General features: G+C 43.3%; 2 protein-coding genes across 2 annotated transcripts in view; both read right to left on the bottom strand.

Annotated features, from left to right (window-relative positions):
- Positions 1-9,336: 9,336 nt before the first annotated feature.
- On the bottom strand, positions 9,337-14,801 carry LOC149323513 (galactose-3-O-sulfotransferase 3-like). The gene is made up of 2 exons (XM_089489103.1): positions 14,656-14,801; positions 9,337-11,398 (listed from the first exon to the last, which is right to left on the bottom strand). Exons 1-2 carry the CDS (start codon positions 14,757-14,759, stop codon positions 10,246-10,248), a joined length of 1,257 nt encoding a protein of 418 aa, XP_089345229.1. The 5' UTR covers positions 14,760-14,801; the 3' UTR covers positions 9,337-10,245.
- A 3,770-nt stretch (positions 14,802-18,571) lies between these two features.
- KRI1 (KRI1 homolog) overlaps positions 18,572-27,033 on the bottom strand; it is a 36,127-nt gene continuing 27,665 nt past the window's right edge. The window contains exons 13-19 of the mRNA XM_089489104.1: positions 25,645-25,720; positions 23,536-23,654; positions 22,699-22,840; positions 20,657-20,787; positions 20,493-20,557; positions 19,806-19,901; positions 18,572-19,211 (exon numbers count right to left, since the gene is read on the bottom strand). Of these exons, the coding sequence (XP_089345230.1) occupies positions 18,764-19,211; positions 19,806-19,901; positions 20,493-20,557; positions 20,657-20,787; positions 22,699-22,840; positions 23,536-23,654; positions 25,645-25,720 (1,077 nt within the window). The 3' untranslated portion in view covers positions 18,572-18,763. The remainder of the gene's footprint in view (positions 19,212-19,805; positions 19,902-20,492; positions 20,558-20,656; positions 20,788-22,698; positions 22,841-23,535; positions 23,655-25,644; positions 25,721-27,033) is intronic.

Raw genomic sequence — 27,033 nt, forward strand, 5'->3', positions numbered from 1 at the left:
AGAAATGCCAGCAGTGTTACAAAAAAGTGGAAAAGTCTCTAACCACTCTACTCATTTCCACAGTAGCCATAATTTGCCATGTAAGAGCTCTTGCCCTTGCGTACCATTTTCTGGTTTGTAACAGTTGAATAGGGATTTGTTTGTTTTTAGAGACCTGCAGCTGGTACACAATACATCATAAAAAATAACTCTGCTCCTAGCACATCTGAGATTCTGAGAACACAGCCAAATTTAGATCTTTTTGCAGCCCTTGAGCTCAACTACATCATACTGTAGGATACTTCATTTTCATAGATTATAGTCTGAACTTCAGTTTGTTCATCCACTTCTTCTCACAGATAAGATTATATGGACAAATGCTGCTGTTTCTTGATCCAATGAGAAAAGTAGAACCGAGTACCCCAAATCCTTTTAAAAAATAATCCTGTGTTGGAAAGCTGTACCCTGAAGAAACATGCCAAGAAAGCACCATGATAGGTTCTCCTAAGCTTGCCATAAGTTGGAAATGATGAAAGTACACAACAACAGCAAGCTGCAGTAATGGCTCCATCACTCTTTTCTGGGCAAAGTGCAGGCCCCCAGATATTGCTGGACTGCAAGCCCCACCATGCCTCACCAGCGGATATTCTGTCTAGGACTGATAGGTACTGCAGTCCAATATTCTCTAAAGGATTTCCCCCCTACCTCTGATGTCTTCGAGGGCCCTGGAGAATACTCTGTTTCATGTAAGGAAACAGAATAAAGCAGCAGAATAATAAATAATAATAAAAGCTTTATTTTTATACCGCCCTTCTATCAATCAGGGCGGTGTACAACATAATACAAAATACAATACAATAAAAATACATTAAAATTACATTAAAATGCCTTCTAGCCAGTTCACCATTGCCATCAAAAAGGGGGGGGGGGCTAACTAGGACTTATTCGGGGAATGCTTGCTTGAACAGGAAGGTTTTTAGATCCTTCCTGAACTGTGCCAGAGAGGTGGCCGAGCGGAGCTCTATGGGCAGCGTATTCCAGAGGGTCAGGGCCGAGATGGCGAATGTCCTCCTTGCTGTGGAGGATAGTCTTGCCCCTGGGACCCTCAATAATTGCTGCCCGGATGTTCTGAGTGTGCGGGGCGGATCGTATGGGGAGAGGCGGTCCTCAAGGTATCCTGGGCCCAAGCCATGTAGGGCTTTATAGGTTATAACCAACACCTTGTATTGCGCCCGAAAGCGAATAGGCAGCCAATGCAGATCTTTAAGTACAGGTGTTATATGACTGGTCCTGGATGTACCAGTGACCAGTCTGACTGCCATGTTCTGTACCAATTGTAGCTTCCGGGTTTGGTACAAGGGTTGCCCCATGTAGAGCGCATTGCAGAAATCCAAACGAGAGGTTACCAGAGCATGTACCACCGTTTCAAGGTCCCTCTGGCCCCGGTAGGGACGCAGTTGGCGGATCAGCTGAAGCTGATAACAGGTGCTCCTGACTGTCGCATGCACCTGAGATGTTAGGTGGAGCGATGAGTCAAGGAGCACCCCCAGACTGCGTACAGAGTCCCTCACGGGAAGCATGATCCCGTTCAGGACAGGTGGAACCACCGCCATCCCTGGGCCAGGTGAACCTATCACGAGCACCTCCGTGCTAGTTTTTTTTCTTGCAATTGACAAATGGTAACCAAAACAATTTTTTAAAATCAAATTCTACTGAGTATATAATACACATAGACAAAACAACTGAAGCAATTTTTATTCTAAACTCAGGACACTAGATTGAAGTGAATCAAAACAGTGTATGCAGGATAACTTGGTGATAGAATCATATATATATATTTAAATAACACTGTGCTAAGTATAAAAGTTATAGTCAAAACTATCCCATACAAAACAGTAAGCCTAATGCTCATACGGTACATCTTTCAAAAGGAAAGGAGCAGGAAGGTGTGTTACTTCCAGGTGATCTATTGACTATTTTCCCTTCATTAAAAAAAAAAAAAGGGATTTTACTCAGGTCTTGTTTTAGACTAGCCTGAAACCTATAATGGACTGCATCAACAAAATGAATTCCACATCTTCAAAGATTGTCCTGGAAGCACACACAGTTTTATCACATGGTTTTCAAACAAAAATTATCCAGGGATAGCCACGTTGGCCAAATAGCGAAGTACAGTTTCATCCAAAATCCACAAAACAAGGATACCATTATTGGACCAACTGAAATGCACAAAATACATGTTGCAAGCTTTGGAAACTCCACTGGCTTCTTCCTCGTTAATGATACAGGAGAAAGAAAGAAAGAAAAGAAAAATTGACAATGTTAAGCATAGCCCTGTGTTTGGTGCAAATATTGTGGTTGTTGTCCTCAGTTCAAATGGTTATGGAAGGTTCATCATGTAGGTGGGCTGCTCCTCCTTCTGGCCATGTGGATACTGAGAGATTCAGTCCAGGAAATAAACTTTACATGCCATTAGCAAGAAAAAAAACAGCTGCCCTTGAAATCCAGTTTGTCTCGATTCCTTGGTGAGGCTACAAGGCCCTTGGTTAGGAAGAGGACACAGAATTTGTCAGGAAGCTGCATAACAGATGCTAGGATAAAGAGTACAATTAGATACATCTGAATAGCAAAGAAGGGTTGTGGTTTTTTTAATGTAGGCACAGATCCTACATGGGAGATGCGGCTATGATGATATAACTACAATCCATATCCTAATCTGATCCCTTAAAATACACCTTAAAAAGTTAGCCATTGGCACCAATGGAAAGAGGTCTGTGGTCTGGTGAGTGAGGCCCTGAAGGATAATACATTTTGCCCTCCTCCCCAGCAAGACGCATTGTGAACAGCAACATCAGGGACCACTTTCAGGTCCTGTTTCACCACAGCTGGCTGGAAGAAAGTGGTTAGATGTGTCATCTTAGGCTGTGCCACAGGACCCCTTTGGTTGGTGCACCTGCGTAGCTTCTAAAGTGGGTTTTATGGGGAGTTTGTGATAGTCGCATGTGACATGCTCATAAATGTGAATTGATGAGGTCATAAAATCAGTTTACAATATCATAGACACTGAATACCATGAACACTAGCGAGGCAGCGTAGTGTAGTGGTTTGAGCACTGCACCACGACTCGAGACCAGGGTTCAAATCCCAGCTTGGCCATGGAAACCCACTGGCTGACCTTGGGCAAGTCATGCTCTCTCAGCCTCAGAAGATGGCAATGGGAAACCTTTGAAGAAACCTGCCAAGAAAACCCCTTTGGGTTGCCATAAATCAGAAATGACTTGAAGCATAAAACAATGAATTGTTGAATAGACTGCCAGCCATTATCAATTAGTTCAGATGCAAACTTTTTGCAACTGACTTTACAAGGTTAGGGCCCCTTCCACACAGCAATCAAACGGTGGACTTTAGGAGAGGACAAGCTGAAATTCCTGAAAGTCCAGCAGCTACTACCACATCACAGCCTTTAGCATGGTTTTCTCTCCCCACAAAATAGCCTCTACTTCTTTGAAGGGGAGCAAGGAGTTCCTTCTTGAAGAGACATTGCTAGCCCTGTGACAGACTACACTTGCCGGGATTATTTTAGGCAATAGAAAATTCAGAGAGATATGGAGCAATTACATGTTCTTGAGCTTAAGAACTCAAACTCCCAATTTCCAAGTTCCTGACCATAGCAGATTATTTTGCCCTTGGGAATCAACATGTAAGCATGGAGTTGTTGGTCTCCATGCTTTGCAAGAGACCACTGAAGACTATGGTCTATCTGCAGTGGCCTTTTTTTTTAACTGTAAAGTATATCAGTGTGTGTGTGTAAGTTAAACAAAACATTAACCTAGAAGATGAGAACCCTGCTTTTGACATATATTCTTAATCCAAGGTTTGGACCAACCAGCAGCCCTGCAGATGATGCTGGACTGCGACTCCCATTCTCCCTAAGAGTTGCATAGAGGTGACAAGAGCTGCATCCTAGCAATGCATAGAGGGACACAGGTTGTCTACCCTGATTTAAATAAATAATAATAGTAGTAAATTTTATTTCTTTTCCCCCTCCCTTCAAGGGGGAATACAATATATTAAAATACAAAACACAATTAAAAACACATAAATGAAGAAACCCTTTAGTGTACAAAGAACTGGGAGGGAGGTGACTGTAGAAAAAAATAATACAGCAAGTACGGGAGCTGCAGAACTACACTTCCCATCATGCTTCACCACTAGCCAGGTTGATTTGCGCTGATAGGTGCAGGAGCTCAACTCCAAGTGGAGGAACACAGGTTTTCCATCCTTTGGGAAAGGAATGCAGTTTATGAGCCTTTGCATGAGAACTGGAGTATACAGATGTTACAATTTTTGTCTTTCAAATGGTGGAAGGTAGAGTCCCTGTGAAGAGCCAAGGTGAGAGTTTGAGCGTTGGACTAGAACTCTAGGAGACCAGGGTTTGAATCTCCCATCAGCCATGGAAACCCAAAAATAAGAGATGGCTCAAAGGTAAACGGCAACAAATAAGGACAGGTTGCTTATCTGTAACGGTATTTCTTCGAGTGGTCATCTGCGAATTCACACAAATGGGGTATTCTACGCCTGCAGAGTTAGCTTCAGAACCTTCTTGGAGAGACTAGAGGCGTTTTGGCGGTAGCCCTGCCCACTCTCCAACTGCCTTTATCTGTTGGTTTCCCAACTAAACCCTCAGTTCCATGGACGCCGAGTAGCAGCAGCCCAGGACCAAATAGATGAGTGGCATAGAATATAAGGAATCTCAGTACTGTGAGCGGCTATTGGAAGATACCAAGCACAAAGGTCTGGTATACAGACATTGTCTAATCCGAAAGGTGGATTGAATCCAACGTGAAGGGCAAAGGGCTCACAACAATGTAAGGCTGCACAGGCCAGGATGTTGGTATCCAGGAAAGCCCTCAAACTTGAGGCATGTCATTCAAAGAATCTCGAAAGTAGGAAACTGGCAGTGGCCTGATAAAGCCTCTCGAAGCCATGATTTGGAGATTATGGCAGTGACAGACACAGCCTAGAATGCTAAGTCTAGGGCTAAATGTTCTCTTTACAGAGTATGAAAAAGACAACCTGTGGTCAACAATGAGATGGTTGGGAAGTGCATTCATAGAGAGCGAGCCTAATGACATCAAACTGGAGAAGAGCTCCAGCAATGATTCCTGGAACAATGGGGGACACCAGAGAGGAGGAATATTACCTCATTAAGTCACAACTAATTTCTGACAAGAAAGAGAGAAGATCGCAAGATCCAATTGTTGTGGCACACAAGACACGCTGTATCTGAGCGTAATGTTCCAGGCTATCAGCATGAAGCATGCAGATCTTGGTGAAAACGAGAAAGAAAAACAACAGTGGCTAGTATGATGCCAATGAGACTAGTCACAGCATTGTAAAAGTTAAGGGATACCACACTGTCAGGTTGAAAGAAGTCCCTGTGGGGATGGTATCCCATGACGTGATGTCCTGTAGAAGCTGTATCAAGGATATCGAGACAAGACAGCCAGAACTGATAGTCGAACAGTATAGCAGGAGTGACCTGGTGTCAGTCCACCATGAATGTGGGCCCTGGGAACAAAAATGTTCAGAGCAGTGGAGCTGGAATAGACTTTAAGAGCAACAAAGTCCAGTTCTAGCCAGCTGGTGCAAAACACCAGGCAGTATGACAGAAATCATCATAAAGTTATCCCTAATGCTTAAGAGGAATGACTCAAGCTGTAGCATTAATCTACTGCAACATGCCAGTATGAGCAAAAGGGCTTGGAGACCATATAACAGTGGCTCAAAAAAACAAAAACAACCCTTATCGTATAGGTCCAGGGTGCGTAATGAAGCATGAATTACACTGTGACAAGGCATAGCAATTAGGCGGAGCGGAGGACTCCCTTAGGGAAGAAAAGCCCCAAGAAATTTGCAGAATGCATGGTTAGCCTTGTTAGGGTTGCAGGTCGAGGTCTGAAATATCGCCACCTCACCCAATTGACGCCTTGGACCAGAGGTTCAGGAGAAATAGGATGGTATGACATCAGTCGGCCAGGAGAGATGGGACAGGTATGCAAATCTCGAGATCTCCAAGTATCCATGGGGTGGACAGATCTTTAAATGGAGGCTCAAAATTGAGGGATGTCCACAGAGGGCATTCCTGCCCAGAGCAGAAAATGGAAAGGAATTGTAGCAGTTGTTTGCCACCTGTTCCATGGAAGAGAGTGGCATTGACAAAAACCCTTTGGAAGGGGTATGGGAAATAGACATGTATTTCTCACCATATATAGTGGCCCTTGATAAGAGGCATCAACTGCCTTAGGTGACACTCACATCAGGAAGTGGCAAAACCTTTCCCTATGAATGATGGTCTCTGTGCTATGGTATCAAAGCCTCCCATGGGGGGAACAAGACACAATTGAGCTGGTACTGGTTGCATAATGGTAGTGTCCCTAAGTATGGAGGGAACTAACCAATTTATGAGATTTGATTGTACAGTCCTGAAGCCATCCATATGGTAAAGGATTATCTGTACCCAGAGTGAATAGATTGTGCTCCCAAATTTTACAGGGGCCAACTCAGAAGTCAGACTTGAATGTCCACATTATGTGACATTTAGCCGTCCAGCCTGAGAGGAAGGACGTCGTCATAAATTGTAGTGTGCAAATGGTGATGTCCTCCCTCAGTATGGAGGGAGCACCACGTCCCCCGTATCGGCTATATAGGAATAGCCGTGATTCCATGTCTTGGTACAGAAGGAATATTTACACTGTATAACTGTCCAATGATGCTGGCATCCCTCGACACCGAGGGAGCAACATGAAATAAGTCTCCATTTCGAATGAAATGGGACTAGAGTATGTCAGGGTGACCATTTTTGGCTCAGAGGCAAAGAAGTGAGCACTGGTGGTGGTTTGAGGGACAGTGCACCTCATGGCCCAAAATTGATAGACCGCTTGCTGATAGTTAACTTCGGTACAGAGGGAACAACTATGGCTTTGAACCCAAACCAGCATCATCCATACTGGCTGTTGGGAACAGCTAATCACGGCCACAAAACGAACCCGGTGGCAGCAAGGAGCATGTGACGGTATCAATAATGGCCCTCAGAAATTGAAAAGCCAGCTGCATTCGAATCCTCTTGTGCAGTTTAAAATGGTACCGACGTTGGGCTCTTAATATTCATCTTCTCAAAGGAGAGTCAGGACGAAATGCAGCCATACAATGATGGCAATCTGGCTAACACCCTATATCAGTTTGACCCTGAAGAGTCAGGGGCTGACGAGGATAGAAATCAAGCTGCAAGTCAATCGGTATTAGTACTGAAAGTCAGGGACCAATGAAGATCGACGTCGGGCTACAAGTCAATCAGTATGACTCCAGAGAGTCAGGCACCAACGAGGATCGAAGTCAGGCTGCCATCCTGTTGGTATGGGATTGATGAGGATCGAAGTCGGGCTGCCAGGCAACCGGTTTGACCCCGAAGAGTCAGGGACCAACGAGGAACGAAGTCAGGCTGCAAGTCGAGCAGTATGACCCCAGAGAGTCAGGGACTGATGAGGATTCATATTGGACTGCCAGCCAAAGAGTTTGACCCCAAAGTGTCAGGATCAATGAAGATCCAATTCTTTCAGCCAGCCAAATGGTTTGACTTTGGAGAGTCAGGGACCGACGAGCCTCAAAGCTGGGCTATAAGCCAATCGGTCTGACTCCAGAGAGTCAGGGACCAATGCAGATCGAAGTTGGGTAGCCATCCAATCGGTTTGGCACCGGAGAGTCAGGGACCGATGAAGATCGAGGTTGGGCAGCCATCCAAGCGGTTTGAAACCAGAGAATCAGGGACCATTGAGGATCCATGTTGGGCTGCCAGCCAAAGTTTGACCCCGAAGAGTCAGGGACTGATGAAGATCCAAGTTGTGCAGCCAGCCAGACAGTTTGACCCCCGAGAGTCAGAGACCAACGAGGCTCAAAGATGGGCTCAAAACCAATCGGTATGATTCCGAAGAGTGAGGGACCGATGAGGATCCACGTTGGGCTGCCAGCCAAATGGTTTGACTCCGGAGAGTCAGGGACCAATGAGGATCGATGTTGGGCTGCAAGCCAGTCGGTTTCACTCCAGAGAGTCAGGGACCGATGATGATGACAATGACAACCAATTGGTTTGATCCTGGGAAGCCAGGGACCAGCAAGGACTGAAGTCAAGGCAACGAGTAACAACTTCTCTTCAGGAGAATGAGGAGACAAAAGCCAGGTGAATGGCCCTGAGACGGTTTGTCTGCAGCAAAAGAGCGTCTCTAGCCATGGTGAGGAAGGAAGGCTGGTGGCCACTCTATAAGTTTCTCTCAGAGATAAGAGCTGGAAATTGCACCAGTGAAGCAGGCGCCATTTTAAAATTTTTGCTCAGGAATAATGGGGCTTTGCCAAGTGTGCCAGTAAGGCGGGCATTATTTGAAAACCTTTCCTCAAGAGAAAAGGCAGGAAAAGTTCTGCCAAGCACACCAATTCCCTCAGAAGGGAAAGGGCCTTGCCAATGTGAAGGCGAGGCTGCGGTTAAACAACTTCACCTCAGAATTTAAGTTCACATTTAAGTATATGATTATCTAGAAAATCATAGCATTTGTTTTAAAATATGAACAACGATGTTAAAAAATCACGACCAAAACACAGATTGATCCTGTCAAATCAAGGAAAACAAATATCTGCAGAGTGCCTAGATGCTGCTGCTAGTGCGGCGGACAAAAAGAATGGAGGGTTCAGGCAGGAAACTAGCTAATGAGGCAGTTGCTGGAGAGTGGGCAGGGCTGCCACCAAAACGCCTCTAGTCTCTCCAAGAAGGTGCCGAAGCTAACTCTGCAGGCACAGAATAATAACCCACTTGTGTGATTCGCAGAGACCACGAAGAAGAATGCCCACATATTGCAGCCAGAGGCTGAGGACAGAATAGTCAGACCAGGCTGCAACTCTGTCTCTAGAACAGCGCAACCAAAAGTGGATGCAGTGGTGGCTTCTCCACGATCTGACTGTGGAACCAGACTTGCCCTCTTGTGTGCTGGAAGCAGTGTGTGGAAAGTTATTATGCAGAGCAAAATTAGTTGCTGCTATAAACCCTGAAATAGTTGTGGTTTTGAAAGTAATTCTTTCCAATTCTCATATGCAACTAGGAGTTAGATTTTATTAAAGTAAGTAATAAAACAGTGGATAAAGTAAGTACAGTGCTGGGGTTTGTTTCCAGGAACCCCATGGACATCAAAATCCATGAATGCTCAAGTCCCACTAAATATAATGGTGGAGTAAAATTATATCTCTTATATAAAATAGCAAAATCAAGATATTTATATAGTTTTGAACATTTTCAAGCCATGGATGCTTGAATTCATGGATTAAAAAAATCTGTGGATACAGAGGGCCGACTGTAAAACTAAATGCTGCAAACCACTGACCAGTACTACACAATACATTTTCTTTCCTTCTATTGTACTATTATATCAATACTGACAACAGAGCATGAGGCAGCAATTCAAGGCATAGCATGAGCCAGCATGATATTCCTCTTCCACCTTTTAGTACCTTTATAAACCTATACAAGGAAATAGAAAAGTATTTACAATGCAAAAAGAGTTAGTCATACCATAGCTTTGTTATTGGTGAAATTGATGAATTACAAGTGACTAGTGATAAGTAACATTGTGGCATGGTGGTTTGAACATTGGACTATGACTCTGGAGACAAGGGTTCAAATCTTTGCTCAGCCATGGAAACCCATTGGATAATCTTGGGCAAGTCACGCTCTCTCAGCCTCAGAGGGAGGCAAAAGCAAAACAATCTTGCCAAGAAAACCCCTTGATAGGGTTGTATTAGGGTCACCATAAGTCCGAAACGACTTGAAGGCACACAATAACTAAATAACTCATGGTGCTCTGAATTACATTCTCATGGTGCCACAAAGTGAGTGGATGGGTACAGTATGCTCCATTGCTAGAAAACACAAAGGAAAGGCAGACAGGATGTGAAGACTAGGAACAAAAATCTTGCCTGTTTTCCCATTGAAAGAGATGAGATGCAAGATAAAAGGGTATCTATCCTGGCTCTGACCCATTCTGAATTCTCAGGCAATTTCCCTAACCATGCAGAAAAAGGATTGTAATTTGACCTTCCCTCCCTATCCAGTTTGTTTTACAGAGCCTGAAATGACTTCACTTCCTAAGGTCAAGGAGTGGAGGATGTGGCAAATGAGTAAGACTTGTTCTCTGCCCCCCAAATAGCATCTGGGTGGTACTCTCACTATGTGGTAGGGAGTGGACGCATGTCCTTTCCATACTGTTTGTAATAGAGGTAAGCATGATACTGGAGTTCAGGCAAGACCATGCGGAAGCAGCTGCTGTACTGGGCATAGGTGAGATTCTGCTTCAGGCGGTAGCCCAGAATAGTGACACTGCCTGGCTGCCAAGGCCTCAGGGCATCAGCCATGTCCCCTGGTTTAACCGAATCTTCTGCCAGGCACCTGGCCACTGTCTCCTGTAGGAGGGCCCGGAAAGCATCCAGCTCTTGCTTCATGCGCATGTAGCCATAACACTCCACTTTGTGCCAGAAAACCCTTTGAAAAAACTTGTAGAGTTGCATGTCAAACCAGTTCCAAGCCTGGATCTTCTGGGCCAACTCCTTCGAGAGAGGCTCCCCTTCCTTATGACGGACATTTAGCTTGACGTAGACCAGCTCCTCCATGTCCAGTCCTAACAACTCCCGTGCCAGGAGCAGGGACTCATCAAAGTGCTCTGCAATCATCACCAGATGAAAAGTCTGGTTGAGCTTCTCCAGATCTTTCAACCACTGGCTGCTGGCTGCTTCCTTCTGCCTGGGATTCAGGCCCAGGTCAAAGGCCATGGGGTTCTTGGCCAGACCATTACTGGCATCCTGAGCATTGTAGTACTGAGCTGACGCCTCAAGGAAAGCAAACAGGGGCCTTGAGTGGTTGGCCAATAGCTGGAAGGCAGGCACCATGTTGAGGTAGTAGTGGAAGACAGATTCAAAAGTCTGCACTGGATGGCGTAAGATGGTGAGGTACGTGCTGTGAGCAGGCATGACGGTCCTTACTTCTCCAATGTCCAGTCTCATGTGGCTGCAGAGCAGGTTGAAGTGAGCTCTCCCAGGTGGAAGGTCTTCTACAAATGCTCTAGAGAAACGCTCTGGGTAGGCAAACTGGTAGGAGTAGAGGGGCAAAGCCACGGTCAGGTTGCGCCGCTCAGTGGCCCGAAAAAGTATGTTTTGCACTGTGCTGCTACCTGTTTTGTGGGTCTTCAGGAAAACAACGTTGAGGCCTCCTGTCTCCTCTGGGACAGGTTTTCTTGTTCCTTGCCCAACAGCCATGGTGTGAATAGAAGTGGTCTTCTGTTGCAAGCTCAAGAATTCTTCCCCGAGGTTGCGGTGGAGAATTTCTCTGCAAGAGATGGCCACAGAAGTAGAGTTACTTTGCAAAGGTATGGGCAGGGGGCGTCTCAGAAGTGTGGTAGTGTATGGTAGGGCCAGTGATGGTTGTCAAGGGGACAAAACAACCTAAAAGTGAGTCTATTCTGTATCAACTGTTGTAGGAGTAGACTAAATTAAGATCATGCTATAGACCCTATAATGTTGTTTTCCGTTTGGGTTATACAGAATATAACTCTACCTTCTGGATCAGAACTAAACCTCACTGGATCAGAGCTAAACATCATTTTTAGACTGTAAGTCACTTTGGGTCCCAGTCTTGGAAAGAAAGCAAGATAGCAATAAATATAATAATATCATCACCATCATCATCCCCACCACCACCACTATAGGTTGATGCTGTGGTGGAGGCCAAGCAAAGCCTTGAAGAGTATCTATGCGGAACGGGATAAACTGAAGACAATCAGAAGAACGTCTGGCTGTTGTTGCTTTATAAAAATGCACCCACAGCTGAACACCCACATTTTATGTGTTTGTTGCATCTAAAACTTAGTAACAGATTTTTGTTCTTTGCTGAGGATTTCCCATTGGCAGAGATTATTTAAGCCTGTCACCAAAGTCTTTGCAGTCTTTTGATTCATTGAAGTGTCAGTTTATTAATAGAACTTGGGCTGGTTCCTCCATGCACTGTTTCAATCACATGAGCATTTCCAGCTCACAGTCAATTTACATCAAGGTTTTGTTTTGGTTAGGTGGAATATGCTATTGTTCTTTTTCTGGAAAAAATTAGAAGTAGAGTCACACCTGCTCTTACAAAAAGGAAGGAAGGAAGGAAGGAAGGAAGGAAGGAAGGAAGGAAGGAAGGAAGGAAGGAAGGAAGGAAGGAATCTGCTCCCAGACTAAGGAACAGTCACTGTAGTAACCCAAGGTAGCCATAATGTCACTAGGACTCGAAGGCTTGTCTGAACAGCAAAATACTGTGTATTAGTGACTTCTAAAGTAAGAAGAGAGTCATGTCTCCAAAGGAGGCCAAGACATGTTATCCTAAGGCCTGTTACAGACTGCCAAAATAAAGCTGCTTCGGGTCTCTTTGGAGATATGCTATTTAAATGATGCATGGGTACTAAGAGTCCGGAGGTCACGCCAAAGCCACACTCCATTCCTAAGCACTGGAGTGCAGCTTTGGTGCAGCTTCCTGATTTTTAGGATGCATGCATCATTTAAACTGCTTACCTCCAAAGAGACCCGAAGCAGCTTTATTTTGGCAGTCTGTAACAAGCCTAAATGAATAACTGGAGACCAACACATCTGCAGAAATGGCTGTTATACAGAGGACACAAGAAGGGTATGTGAGAGACAGCTCAGGTTTGTCATTTTTGTTGAGATTGAGTTCAGCCATTTGATGTGCATTTTTAATGCAGAGAAATTGGGATTAGCTTCTTAAAATGCTGAAAAAAGATGTAGATAGACACTTATGTTGAGTAGACTGCAGGGATCTGGTGACGGGGGCTGCAACCTGTGGACATTTATGCCAAATTTAAAAGGTATTGATCCTCAAGGTGACACAAGAATGCCACATTAGTTACTTATCATAAAAGTGTAATAATAAAATTATTTATATATTTATTTATTTATTTCCCACATCTCCTCAAGACTCAAAGTGGAGTACAAGTTAAAATACAATACTATAAACCATTAAAATACACCAATTAAAAAAAATCTAAATTTAAAATTGACTGCAGAATTCAGTTAAAATGGCTACTCTCTCTGTGTTATACGCAGGTGATTGGACCATAAGGTGCCTAGCATGGCCATGTGCAAGGTGAGCAGATGTCCTCCCTTTCCAGGACATGTCCTACGTTTCAACCTTCTGTCCTCTGTTTTGAGCATCACAAAGAAGCATGATTTTATATTTATATGAGTGTTTCTAGCTTATATTTGGCCATCTCCTACATTATCCTTGTATGTCCTACATTTTGTGGTGACTTGTCCTCTGTTGCAGTTATGCCATCTGGTCACCCTGGCCATGTGCCATCAAGTGAAGCCCTTGTGAGGGAGGAACTGTCTACTTTGCCCAGAAATAGACTGTCTGGGTGCTTAAAATTACCATAAAGAGACAGAATTCCTCCTTCAGCCCAGACCAGTGGCTGAACAAGTCATGGGAGCTACATCAGATGCAAACACTTGAAACATCTATTCTATGGAGTCCACTGGGTGACCACCTCCCCAGTTTGCTTCTTTTGTAAATAGTTCAAAAGCAATTTTGCAGTGATTTTGTCTCCCAGAAACTTAGCTGTACATGGATCTTGTACATAGTGCGTTTATAAACAAAACCTGGAGACAATCTTTATAAGCAGAAAGATCTTCCTCCTTGCCCCATCATCAATACTGTGGTCAGTCAGCAAAGAGGGAAGAGCACTCAGCGTTTTCAGAGACAGAACCCTGTTGCATTGGCTGTTCATAGAGTCACAGAGTCATAGCGTTGGAAGAGATCTCAAGGACCTCCTAATGTTTAAATTGAATCTCTTTTCCTGTAGCTTGCATCCATTGCTCCGTGTTGCCCTGGAGCAGCAGAAAACAAGCTTGCTCCATCCTCAGTGTGACATCCCTTCAAATACTCAAACATCGCTATCATGTCAGCCTTTAACTTTCGACTTAGGGAGCTGGGGATGTTTAGCCTGGAGAAGAGAAGGCTAAGAGGTGATATGATAGCCCTGTTTAAATAATTGAAGGAATGTCATATTGAGGAGGGAGCAAGCTTGTTTTCTGCTGCTCCAGAGACTAGGACCCGGAATAATAGATGCAAGCTACAGGAAAAGAGATTCCACCTTAACATTAGGAGGAACTTCCTGACAGTAAGGGCTGTTCGACAGTGGAACAAATTCCCTCGAAGTGTAGTGGAGTCTCCTTCCTTAGAGGTCTTCAGAGGCTGGATGGCCATCTGTCGGGGATGCTTTGATTGTGATTTCCTGCATGGCAGGGGGTTGGACTGGATGGCCCTTGTGGTCTCTTCCAACTCTACGATTCTATGATTCTATTCCCTTCTCGAGGTGAAACCTACCCAGCTCCCTAAGTCTCTCCCCTTAGGGCTTTATGGTTTCCAGACCTTTCACCATTTTGGTTACCCTCCTCTGGACATGCTCCAACTTAGGACCTTTTGCTTTTTGCAATCAAGGTGAGCAATAGCTTTTTGTTTTTAAAAATGAGGCTGTCATACTATTACCTGGACAAATGCCCCTGAGAAGCACATCCCCTGTCCCGAGTACTCACTGTTTGGTCAGCTGTTGGAGAAGCAGCAGCAAAAGTAGTAAGATGGCTGCTAGCAGCCAGGCGCGGTGCCTCCAGATCATAATTGAGAGGCAGAAGCAGTTCATCTTCAACTGTTCTCCAAATCAGCAGCACTCTTTGGAAGCCAGGATCACCTTCGGCTGGATGTTCCCTGAAAAACAAGACTGAGCCTCCCTGGGGCCGCTCAGCACCCAGAAGCCACCAAGTCTTTGATTGGGTGGTCATTTAAGCCTCTCAGGCAATGGGTGCTTTGCCTCAACTCACCTCCCTAAAGCCGCTCAGAACCTCCAGGACCATTAAGACAAACAGCAGTCAAACAAGCAGATGGAGGAATTGGAAGCTCCAGTCTCAAGGGAGCAGCTGTTACACACTAGAGTCTGGAGCATCGTCTGATAGGGCGAATCAGCTTTCAGAAGACCAGCCCATCTTCCCAAGAGGCAAAGGCTGCCCAAATCTTGCTCTTAGAAGTCTCCCAAACTTGATACCTACACCTGTTGTTCTTGCTGTGTGCCTTCAAGTAATTTCTGATTTATGGCAACCCTAAAGTGAACCTACCACAGGGTTTTCTTGGCAAGATTTGCTCAGTGGAAGTTTGCCATTGCCTTCCCCTGAGGCTGAGAGCATGTGGCTAGGGATCCAGTGTCACCATATGCTGGTAACACCTAACTTTCTTCCCATCAAAGCCCAAGGAAGCTGTTGTGATCCTAGATTCAGCCCTGAAAGCAGATGCCCATGTATTTCCAATGGCCAGAGGTACATTTAGAGGCCAGTGCAGCAGCTGCAATCATCTCTAGCAAGGAGGCTTTAACTGACTGTAGTTATTTCTTTATTTTTAGTGAGGTGTTCTTAATCCGTTTGTATGTTTTAATTGTATTTATTATTGCTTCCCTTTTATTACCATTATCTGTAATTATCTGGACTGGGACTTTATCATTTGAAGTTTCTACTTCCAATAGAGGTAAAACTTTTTTTGACTATATTTGACACTTAAAAATGGGCCCAAACAGACATTGGGATCTCAAGAGGAGCATCCTTGTCTTGCTAATGGAACTTGAATTTTATTTCTTGAAGTACCCACATGGCCTGCCTGACCCTCTAATAACACCTGAACTAGAACATCTACATCTTGACAAAATGCAGGCTTGTGACTAACATTGTCATAATTTCCTTTCCTCCGATACGATTTTAAACACCTTTGCCTGATGAAGAAGCCAATGGAGCTTTGAAAACATGCAACATATATTTTGTGCAGTCTGGTTGGCTGATTAAAGGTATCGCTGTTTTGTGGGTTTTGGATATTATTATCTGCAGTGCCAGTCTTCTGACAGAAAGTAATACCTAAAGGTACAGCTTTTTCAGATACGTGTTCTAAAAGAACTTAAAGATGGAATAGCCTAAAGCAATGCAGGACATATGACTACAGGTCTTGCACATGGAACAGTAACTAAGTGGTTCATATCGGTGCCATCCACACGGAATGATCTTTCCCTGTAGTTCATCTTGCTCCCACTCTCATGTTATCAAGTATATCTCAGATTGTACCAGCCAAGCAATACACCCACCTCAAGATTAAAGATCCCAAAGCCAGTTTTAATACCATCAGCAAGCTGCCTTAACACGATTTTTTAAGGTCACAGTGCTAAAGAGCCCAGCAGGAGACACCAGCCTTCTGTGGTCTGTTTGAGAAATGGGGTTACAGTCCACTCACTTTGTGGTTTCAGGCTGTCCTGCCCACATGGCATGTTGGACAGAATTTGCGTTGCTGTGAAATAACCACCCCATTTTAATTCACAGCTGTTGCAGAAACACAGAATCATAGAGTTGGAAGAGAGTTCAAGTGCCATTCTGTTGAACCCCTTGCTATGCAAAAAAAATCATCTTCATATCCTAATTACTGAGGCAAAAGGCGTTATTACCATCCAAATGCATTTTATACACATGGTTATACACATCAAATATATACTAATCTCCTGCTCCTACAAAACTTATTTTGAGCACAGCCTCACTGAAAAATTGTGAAACCAGCTACAAACAGGCCTCCCATTTTAGCAAGACTATAGCAAACAGTCCCTTGCTTGAATCTGAAATTAGATCCAAGTGTGTTCACCACTCATGTCAAAGAAATGGGATGCAATTACATGTACAATGTGGAAGGAAAAAATTGGAAAGGAATGGCAAGAAATATGGGATATAAATGATAAAGAGGTGACAAAAGGGTTGTTATGGGATACCATGAAAGCAGTTACAAGAAGAATTTGTATAAAAGAAATATATAATCTTAAGAAAAGACAAGAGGAAAGAAAGAGGAAATTAGAAAAGGATATCTTGGCCTGTTACAGACTGCCAAAATAAAGCTGCTTTGGGTCTCTTTGGAGATATGCTATTTAAATGATGCATCGGTCCTAAGAGTCCGGAGGTCGCACCAAAGCCACATTCCATTCCTAAGCACTGGAGTGCAGCTTTGGGTCAGCTTCCGGATTCTTTGGACCCATGCATCATTTAAATAGCATATCTCCAAAGAGACCCGAAGCAGCTTTATTTTGACAGTCTGTAACAGGCCAGAGGTACTGGAAAACAGATATATAGTTAATAGAGCTAAACAGATATATGTAGAATTAAGGGCAAAAAGGGAAGAATTGGATAAGATCGAAATAAATGAAGTACAAGAAAATCTGATCTATTTAAGAAGAGAATTTTTTGAATACAGTAACAGAAATTAAAAAATGTTGGCCAGATCCACACAAAAGAAGAAAATGGAAAGTATGATAAATACGGTTAGAGATAAATCTGGTAAAATATGTAGATCGATGAAAGAAAATTTAAACATTTTTGAAGAATTTTATAAGGAATTATATCAGGCGGAGAAAATCATTTGGATAAAATAAAGAAATATGTGGAAGAAAATTGGGGCAAAAATTAAAGGAAGAAGATAAAGAGTTACTGGAGCAACTCATCAAGAAGGCAGAGATAGTGGAGGTAATAAAGAAATTGAAAAATGGGAAAGCTCCGGAGATGGATGGATTGGGACCAGAATATTATAAAGTGTTTGAAAACATATTAATCCCAAAATTGCTAGAATTATATAATGGAATAATAAATGGGGAGAAGATACCAGCATCATGGCACCAATCATTAGTAATCTTAATACCAAAGGTAGATAAAGATTTAACGGACCCAGGATCATATAGACCAATATCATTAATAAATCAAGTTGCAAAGATTCTATCAGCAATAATAGCAAATAGATTGAATAAATGTATGTATAAATATATAGGAAAGGATCAATGTGGATTTGTGAAAGGAAGACAAATGTCCAATTTAGTAGGTAGAGTGTTGAATAAAATACATGTAATAGGGGAGGAAAAAAAATAAGGGCACGGATTTTGGCATTAGATATATTTAAAGTGTTTGATTGTGTGGAATGGCCAACATTAAAAATAATTATGAAAACATTTGGAATGGGGGTTTGCCACTGCCACCCTAAGGGTGAGAGAATGTGATTTGCCTATGGTCACCCAGTGGGTTTACATGGCCAAACTAGGATTTGAACCCTGGTCTCCAGAGTCATAGACTAACACAAAAACCACTACATCACACTGGCCATGGCAGGCTTAAAAGCAAGTAGCAAACCCAAGTAGTCCTGTACAGAGGGAACACCTCAACATCATCTGGCCAGCTTCCATAGGACAGGCTGATGGTGAAAATGTATTTGACTGCCAAAGCTCTCTTGCCCCTAAAAAGGACCATAAAATACATGCTGATAACCATGCTACTCCCTATATGCTGTGTAAAAAAGGCTGCAGTTTTCAGAAAAGAGTTCATGTGGGAGCAGCCACTGTGACAGAGTGGCCTCATAAGGCACATGAATCAGCTCAAAAAGCAGATAAGGACAAATATATTAAGAAAGAGCCTGTATTTAAATCATTTTACAAACAAGTGAACACCCACAAGGAATCTGGCTGAAGTGTCACCCACAGACATCCTCTTCCACACTGGAAGCCCCAGAAAGGAGACCAATGTCAAAGTGGCACTGCCCAGCTGAACTGAGATGCTCTCAAAAGAAAAAAAGAAGCAGAATGACTTTGCTCAGTTACTTTGGCTGTTTTATTTTGGTCCCCTGAGTCTGTCCAGGGCCCTCCAAATGCTTTTTCCGCCTCTTCTCACGGAACAGCTGGCGGTAGTGCAGGCGCTTAGGATTAAGTCCATAGGCTTTGAGCCGCTGGCGGCTGAACTCGGAGCCCCCAACCAGCACTTTGGTGCCCAGCACCAGCCCTTTTCGCCCTCTCTTCTTCTTTGGCTTCTGAACGCTGGGCTGGGCAGAACAAGGGCCTTCTGATGGAGCAGCCTCTGATTCCTTGCTTGTGGTTGGGGCTGGTTCAACTTGGTTAGCTCCCTTTGGAAGTAGGAGTCCTTCTTCCTCATGGCCAGGGCTGCCCAGCTCCATCTCTTTAGAAGGCAGCACACGATGCTTGGCCTTCTCCCTGCTCTTCTTTCCTTTCTTGCTCTGAAGTTTCTTTGTATCTTCAGTTTCTTCCATCCTGCAAGCAGATTCAAATAGACAAATCAAGTGATTCACTCAAAGGGCTGCTATTGTGCTGCAGAAATAAAGAGAAATCCTGCAGAGTGGACAGAAACCCTGAGGAATCTCAGCTCAAAATCAAGTGCTAAATTTCAGAGAGAAGAGAAGTTGCAGTTAGAGTCTGACCTCTAACTTTTTGTTTGCTTCTTTCTGTGTTAAGCACTTCAAGAGAGAAACAGAAGGGGTGAACAAGATGGTATTAGGATCAGAGAGGTAGGAAGAAGAGTGAAGGGAGAATTCAACTTAGTTCAAGAGTTCAAAGTATACAGCTACAGAAAGTATGGTGGCAATCCCACCATCACATGTGAATTCAGAAATGACTCCACCCAAACATGTCTAACACACTCTTTATATTTTTCTTCCTTTTATTACTCCCGGTTGCACTCACCTGAGCCTTTTAGATTAGTTTTTAATATGCCACTTGCTTATTTCTAGTAACGCTTGGCAAGTTAGGGAGACTGACAAGGTAAAGAAGGGCTCACACAGCAATGCACATAGCTTGGTTCATACCATTTCCCCACCCCAATCAAACCACTATTCCCAGAATACGTACTCTGCTTGAAGGGATTTAAGAATCTGTTTCTTCTTCCACACATCTTGGCCCTTCTTCTCATATACAGCCTTGTCCTGCATTTCCTCATTCTCTGATCTGTGTAAATGACATTCTTGTCAGATACTGTTGAAAGTCTCACCTCACCTTCCAGTTTAACTCTTCTCAGTTTGAGGGGAGGGGCAGATAAAAGAAAGAGGAAGAATCCAAGAGACTCTCTGACACCCACTTTTAAGATACCAGAAAAAAAGGGAAAGAGCCTTGTCCCAACATGAAAGAATGAAGAATTGTCTTGCTATCTGTTCTTCATCCCATTTTGCAGAAATCAATATTGGCACTTTCAGCCCAGATTTCATTAAATAAACAAACAAACCATGAAATACAAACAAAGCAAACCCCCAACAAACCAATCTACTCCCCAGGGGCATGGATGCCTTGTTTGAAATTGTCAGATTCCAAGTCCTCTTGAGCCACTGTCACTAACATCTATTAGAGAATCTTCAACTAAAAATAATAATAGAGTGCAAGCCCCATTCTTCAGTGTACTCAGAACTGTGCCACGACCCAGACGTCCCCATGCCCACATCTGTTTTGGCACAAAAGAGCCCCACGTTTCATTCTAAGCTGTACCTATCTCTTTACAGTGCAGCCAATACAACTAGCTCCTTCTCACTGACCCTGCCCTCTCACCTGTACATGCAGGTCTTCCGCAGAGAACACCAGCGGTTCAGCTCTTTGTCATCAGCTGCAAAAATCTGGAGGGAGAATGACCATTTGTTTATTCTGCTATTCCAAAGAGCACCTGCCCTAGTCCAAGGGAAAGGAAAACACTTCCTTTAGTTTCCACAGTTTACCTCCTCAGTAGTAAGTCCATAGCTGCAGGGGACTACATTTCGATACCTAAAACGACAGGGCAGGTCCCCTATCAGATCCTCATAGTCCAAGTGGTAGAACTCATCCAGGTACTGCTCAAATGTTTTTGTCTCTGCAGAAAGAGAAAGAAGCGAGTAGGCATGGGGGCTTTCAGCACAGGTGGAATCTGAATTATTTTTACACATCAGGAGCCACTGGTGATGCAATGGTTAAATGCCTGTACTGCAGCTACTCACTCAAAAACATAAGGTTGCCAGTTCAATACTAGCAAAAGGGCTCAAGCTCGACTCAGGCTTGCATCCTTCCGAAGTCACTAAAATGAGTACCCAGATTGTTGGGGGCAATTAGCTTCTGGTTGTAAACCGCTTAGACACTGCTAGTTCGGTAGGAAACAGTATATAAATGAAGCTGTTTCTTTGTTTCCTGTCCTATTCTGCCTGGTTAAAACTCTGTCTCTCTCCTTCATACATAAGAGAGAATTGCTTGCCTAGGACCATGAAGAGCCCATTTTGTGCCAAATGCTGCAGGATCCGGCATAAGTACACTAATGCATCTCACTGAAAAGGTACTACATCTCTGAGCTATTGCAGAAATGTATATTGCTCCCAAATTATTCCTGTTGTATTAAATAATAGCTAATGTGGCAAACCAGTTTTTTGCACTAGTCTATGAGGGGGAAAATGCAAAACTAAATTAGGCAATACCTTTATTAAGACCAAACAAATATCACAAGCATACACACAAGCTTGGAAGAATGGGAGCATCCAAATGTTAGGTCAGGTGTTACAGCTATGAGGTCTGCATTTTAGATCCACTTGACACTGGGCCTAAAATGTAGCTCTCCTTGCCACAACAGCTGGCTTAATTTTTTAGATTTTTCTATTCCTTCTCCCATTCCATGCTTTTTGTACCATCTTACCCAATGGACGTTTTCTGGAAAATCCAAAAGCATGCACACTTATCTGTTATGCTTTGATTGATTTTAATGAAGACACAGCGAAGTTTAACTTTAAAAAACCCTACCGTATCCAACACACCCACTCTCCTACCAGGCATATGGTAGTTGAGCAAATCAGTTACCAGGCAGTGGACAGGAAAGAAAAGAAAAGAAACCCAGAGGGAAGATTTAAAGAAAACACAAGAGTCGTCAGTGTAGGGAGACAAATAACTCATTTTAGATCACACACAAAGTGAGCACTGCAGATAAAATTATCTCCTGCCTTACATTAAAACACTAGAACTACAGTCCGTCCTCGCCTTACGCGGGGGATCCGTTCTGGATCCCTCCGCGTAAGGCGAATTCCGCCTATGCTCGAGCCCCATTGGAAACAATGGGGCTCGTGCGCGGTGGCGCGGGGCGCAACGGGCGCGCGCGCCCATTCAATTGAATGGGACGCACCGCCCCTTCCGCCGCGGCTTGAGCGCGTATGCTCAAGGCCGCGTATGGCGCGGGCGCACTGTATATACTTTCCACTGAGGAGCACAACCCAGAACATTTGTTTCACTGTACTGCTGTTGCCACCTGTTCTAAATGCCTTAAATTGTTACTCATTTCCTTGAAAGTGATTGTAACATGGCAACATATGTTGTTTTGCTAAGTAGTGGAAAAACAACTGCATCAGCTCTGAAATGTTCTGTCTCTTGCAAGTAGACTTGCATTTGGGATGGGTTTCAGCTTGAATCCTCAAGGAAAAGGTGAGCCAGTAGGTCTGAGAGTTTTCTTGCAGCCTGGTTTAGCTGGGTCAGAATTCAGAGGCTGGACACAGACAAAGTCACTTCAAGTAACATGGGTAAGGAGCAGTGGTGATAGGATCAGTTCCTCAATGTACCCCTGCTAAAAACGGGCTCCACGGTACCCCATTGGCTGTGGTTGTCCTGGTCAGATGTCTTTCCATTTCTGCCACTGCACTGAAACCTCCCTACCCAAAAAGATTTTTTTTCAATCCTCCCAAGTTGTTGTTATAACCAGACCTGGAGAAACCTCTCTAATACCAACTAGCACCAGTCCATCTGACATCCTTACCAGAATCAAAGGGTTCTTTTTTCTGAGAGATGACCTCTGCAAAATGTGACTTGCGCTTTTTCTTGCCCAGAAGGGGGATCTCCAGCTTCCGCTTCTTCTTTGATGGACCAGGCTGCTGGGAGGGGTCATAATCAGCATCCATCTGTAGGTGTGGTGTGAGAAGCAGATGTAATGAAAGACTGCCATTTCACATGACCATGAATCCTGAGCGATGAGCAGAGCAATCACCTCCCTCAGACAACCACACAGGGAAGACAACAGTTGGTTCCTCAGATATATAACAAGGAGATGCTACCCACATTTCCAAATCCACTATTAGGATTTAGGATTGGCCATTCCACACTTCATGATTCTTCCAATTGGATCTCAATAAGGTTCGCTTTGCATGCAAGCTGCCCATAAGAAAGTCACATTTAATTGCTTTTCTTGAAGAGGTTTCCAGCCCTCATGGAAAAAAACATAACTAGCAGAATCATACTGTTGGAAGACGTTACAAGGATCATCCCGTCCAGCCCTCTTCAGTACAGGAATACACATTCAAAGCTGTGATGAGCACAGGCTTTCCACCCAGTCATTTTTGTCTCTCATGTTACCCTATGACACCATTTCTTCCATGAATTCCCAAGTGTTCAGACAGAACACTGATCACACTGTGCATGGCCCTGACTGCAGGCTAAGGACTCTCTCTCACTCCTTTTGTCCATCATATGCCCCTGCATCATTTGCTGCCATCCTGTCTCAATTACAGGGTCAGAGTGAATGTGACACAAGAGTTCCCCTTCTCAAGCACCCAATGAGGGCTGAGAGCCCTTCTTAAAGTAACAAAGGCAGACATACAACAAAGTTAGGATCCTCGCAGTGTGGCTGGTACTCCTCCTCCTCCTCCTCTTGTAGAAACACTTCAGCTTCTGCTTCAGTACCATCCCCTCCTGTCCACCTGTCCCAATTCCATTCATCTGGATTAAGGATGGAGAGAGAAAGATGAAAAAGTGACACTTGTTGTTCAGCTAACAAGTGAGTTCCAGATGCTTGCACATCTCTCTGCAAGGATCCTCTTGAACACAGGTGAGGTAGAAACAGAATTCCAATCTGGCATGCCTGTTTCTACAAACAGATTTTAAACAATTCACGTGTGTGTTACAAAGAAGAAAGAGAGGCCGCAACAGACTACTTTCAGTATTTAGTGGGAATGCACACAACACACACCTGGTGCAAAATCTGGATTTGGAAGATCAAGCCTTAATTTAATTACCAGTAATTGTTTAAATGTAATTAATGCTGTTCTGCGTTATAGTTTATTTTCTTGTTCTTTAAACTATTATGATGTTACAAGGTTTAAATTGCTAAGTTGCCTAGGGACCTTCTTTTGGGCCAAATATAATATGGGGCTTGAGTGTCTGTGGTTTTTCTGATCTGCTGGGGTAGGACAGAATGACCACAGATGGGAACAGTCCACTGTATAACAAAAATATTCTCATTTTAACAAGAATTTGCAGCAGATTCCTGATTGCATCAGGAAGTTGCTTCTGAGAATGATTTCTAGTTATTTCATTTTTCTACTTGGCACCATATTCCTTTTCCATGGTCTCAGTGATGTTTTCTTTATTGACTGTTCTCCTGGAAAACAACATCCCCAGACCTCTGTAAATTACTTCCATGTACCAGACTTGAGAGTTCAAAAGCCTCAGGCCAAAGTTGACCCATTTTGTCCAGTGGGGCTCTACCAACAGCAACTAAAAAAATGCCTCCCAAACACCCAGATAGGCAGCACAAAGATAATTTTCTTTCATACTGTATATAATCAATGTATCTCATGTGTATCTCATGCCTATTCTGCACCTGAACATGCATGTATTATCACTCCTAATAGCAAACTCATGCACGTGCACACGCACACACACACACACACACAGGGATAACACACCCTCACAATAATCTGCCTGATAACAAACTAGAATGCTCACTAGCTGCAGAACAGAGACTTTGAATTCCAAAGAAAAATCAGGGTCGGCGATTAGTGGGTGGAGTGACAAAGAATGGAATCAGTTGCCAAAGGAGAACAAAGATCCGTCTCATTACCACCTTAGAAGCCTTTAAAAAGGCACTTAAAACGGATCTCTTCCAGTAAGCTGTTCCATAATTTAGGGGCTGTGGCTGTAAACTTTAAAAAGGCACTTAAGACGGATCTCTTCCGGTGGGCCTATCCACCTGACCTTTTATAGCTGATTTTATGGAACATTCCCACTCTGACTTGATAGCATGGAAAATTTATAATGATTTGGCCTTTTTAGTGATTGGTAGTAATATTGCTGTTGTTTTACTGACTGTATTTTTAGATAATATTGTATTTTGTATTGTATTGTAGTTTTTATTCTTTGCTGTAATCCCACCTGGATCCGCAGGGAGAGGCAGGAAATACAAATAATGTTGTTATTGTTGTTATTATTATTATTAACATTTCTAACCCTCTACATTAGGGATGGGTGACTTGTGGTTTTCTTGATGTTGTTGTAGATAGACTTTGTCCTCCTGCTCCAGAGAGTAGAACATGGGTGAATGGATTCAAATTAGAAGAAAAGAGATTTCATCTAAACATGAAGAAGAATGTTTTGACTATAAAAGCTGTTTCACAGTGAATGAGACTGTCATGGAGAACAGTGGATTTTCCTTCTTTGGGAGGTTTTTAAGCAGAGGTTGCATGGTCATGAAGTGCATTAGTTATGTGTATTGGGTTGGATTAGATGGACCTTGAGGTCCCTTTCACTCTCTATGATTCTATGAGCTGCGTTTCCCAACATCCCTCACCACTGGACATGCTGCCTAGGGGCTAACTGGGGCTGCAGCTCAACAACCTTTGGAAAGCCACATGCTGCTCATCCTTAATTTAAAATTAATCAAAAATATCCATTTTCAAATGGCTTCTTCCTCCCAACCTTTTTAGCATACCATCAATTCCTTCCTCTGTCTCAAACTGTGGTTTCTCTTCCTCGCCAACTCCATAATATTCATCTCCAAAGAATTTCTGGAACAGAGAAGCAAGAAACAAAGACTCATTTATTGCTCTGCACAACAGTCTTCAGAGAAATACAAATCTCTCAGGGTAAAGCAGGTGAAGCCATCATAATAGTTTAAAATAATGAAGAGTTATTTTTGAGTTTCAGCGTCCTCTTATAAAATTAAATAATCAGAATCCTTTAAAAGAGTACAAACAGATCAGTTTAAAGTATCAGCTGATGAACCCCTATAAAACCATGTCACATACTAGAATCATAGAGTTGGAAGAGACCACAAGGGCCATCCAGTCCAACCCCCTGCCATGCAGGAACTCTCAATCAAAGTATACTCAACAGATGGCCATCCAGCCTCTGTTTAATAACTTCCAAGACTCCACTACACTCCAAGGGAGTGTGTTCCACTGTTGAACAGCCCTTACTATCAGAAAGTTCCTCCTAATGTTGAGATAATAATAATAATAATAATAATAATAATAATAATAATAATAATAGGTTTTATTTATATACCGCCCAATCACTGGGAATCCAAGCAGTTTACAATAGAGGGGATAACAAACAGATGGAATCTCTTTTCCTGGAGCTTGCATCCATTGTTCCGGGTCCTGTTCTCTGGAGCAGCAGAAAACAAGCTTGCTCCCTCCTCAATATGACATCCCTTCAAATATTTAAACAGGGCTATCATATCACCTTCTCTTCTCCAGGCTAAAAATCTCCAGCTCCCTAAGTTGCTCTTCATAGGGAATGGTTTACAGACCCTTCACCATTTTAGTCACCATCCTTTGGACACCTTTTGAATTGTGGTGCCCAGAACTAGACACAATATTCTAGGTGAGGCCTGACCAAAGCAGAATAGTGTGGCACTATTACTTCCCTTGATCGAGACACTACACTTTTATTGATTCAGCCTAAAATTGCATTGGCCTATTTCGCTGTCGCATCACACTGTTGACTCATGTTCAACTTGTGGTCTACTTGGACTGTCAGGACCATGGTAAACAAGTCTGAGAAAATGACATGGATGTGGCCACTAGGGGGAGCTATTGTGGAAGTTATTTACAGCTCTAGTGGCAGTTATATATGTCAGCATTTAAACAGTGCATCATTGGAATGTTGATGCAACTGTCAACTGTCATTCTCAACTGTCACTGAGGGAGAATTAGACAATGTGTGCCTGAGAGTGGGTTGTTACTGATGTGGATGGTGTCGTTGTATATAGTGTTGTACACAGTGGAACTTCTATGAATAAAAGCCTCATCTGAGAGAAGATTACAGTGTCTCTTTGCTCACTGAGAAAGCGACAGGTGTTTCTCTAGCTCACAAG

The sequence above is a fragment of the Sceloporus occidentalis genome, unplaced genomic scaffold, assembly GCF_023333645.1.
Source record: "Sceloporus occidentalis isolate IW3139 unplaced genomic scaffold, rSceOcc1.0.p SCAF_1, whole genome shotgun sequence".
Classification (NCBI taxonomy): domain Eukaryota; kingdom Metazoa; phylum Chordata; class Lepidosauria; order Squamata; family Phrynosomatidae; genus Sceloporus; species Sceloporus occidentalis.

Bases quoted from the DNA above. Each gene is read 5' to 3' on its own strand.
- LOC149323513 (XM_089489103.1), bottom strand. From the start codon at position 14,759: ATGAACTGCTTCTGCCTCTCAATTATGATCTGGAGGCACCGCGCCTGG. The intron at 11,399-14,655 runs GTGAGTACTCGG...CATCTCTTGCAG, and splicing joins CTCCAACAGCTGACCAAACA to AGAAATTCTCCACCGCAACC.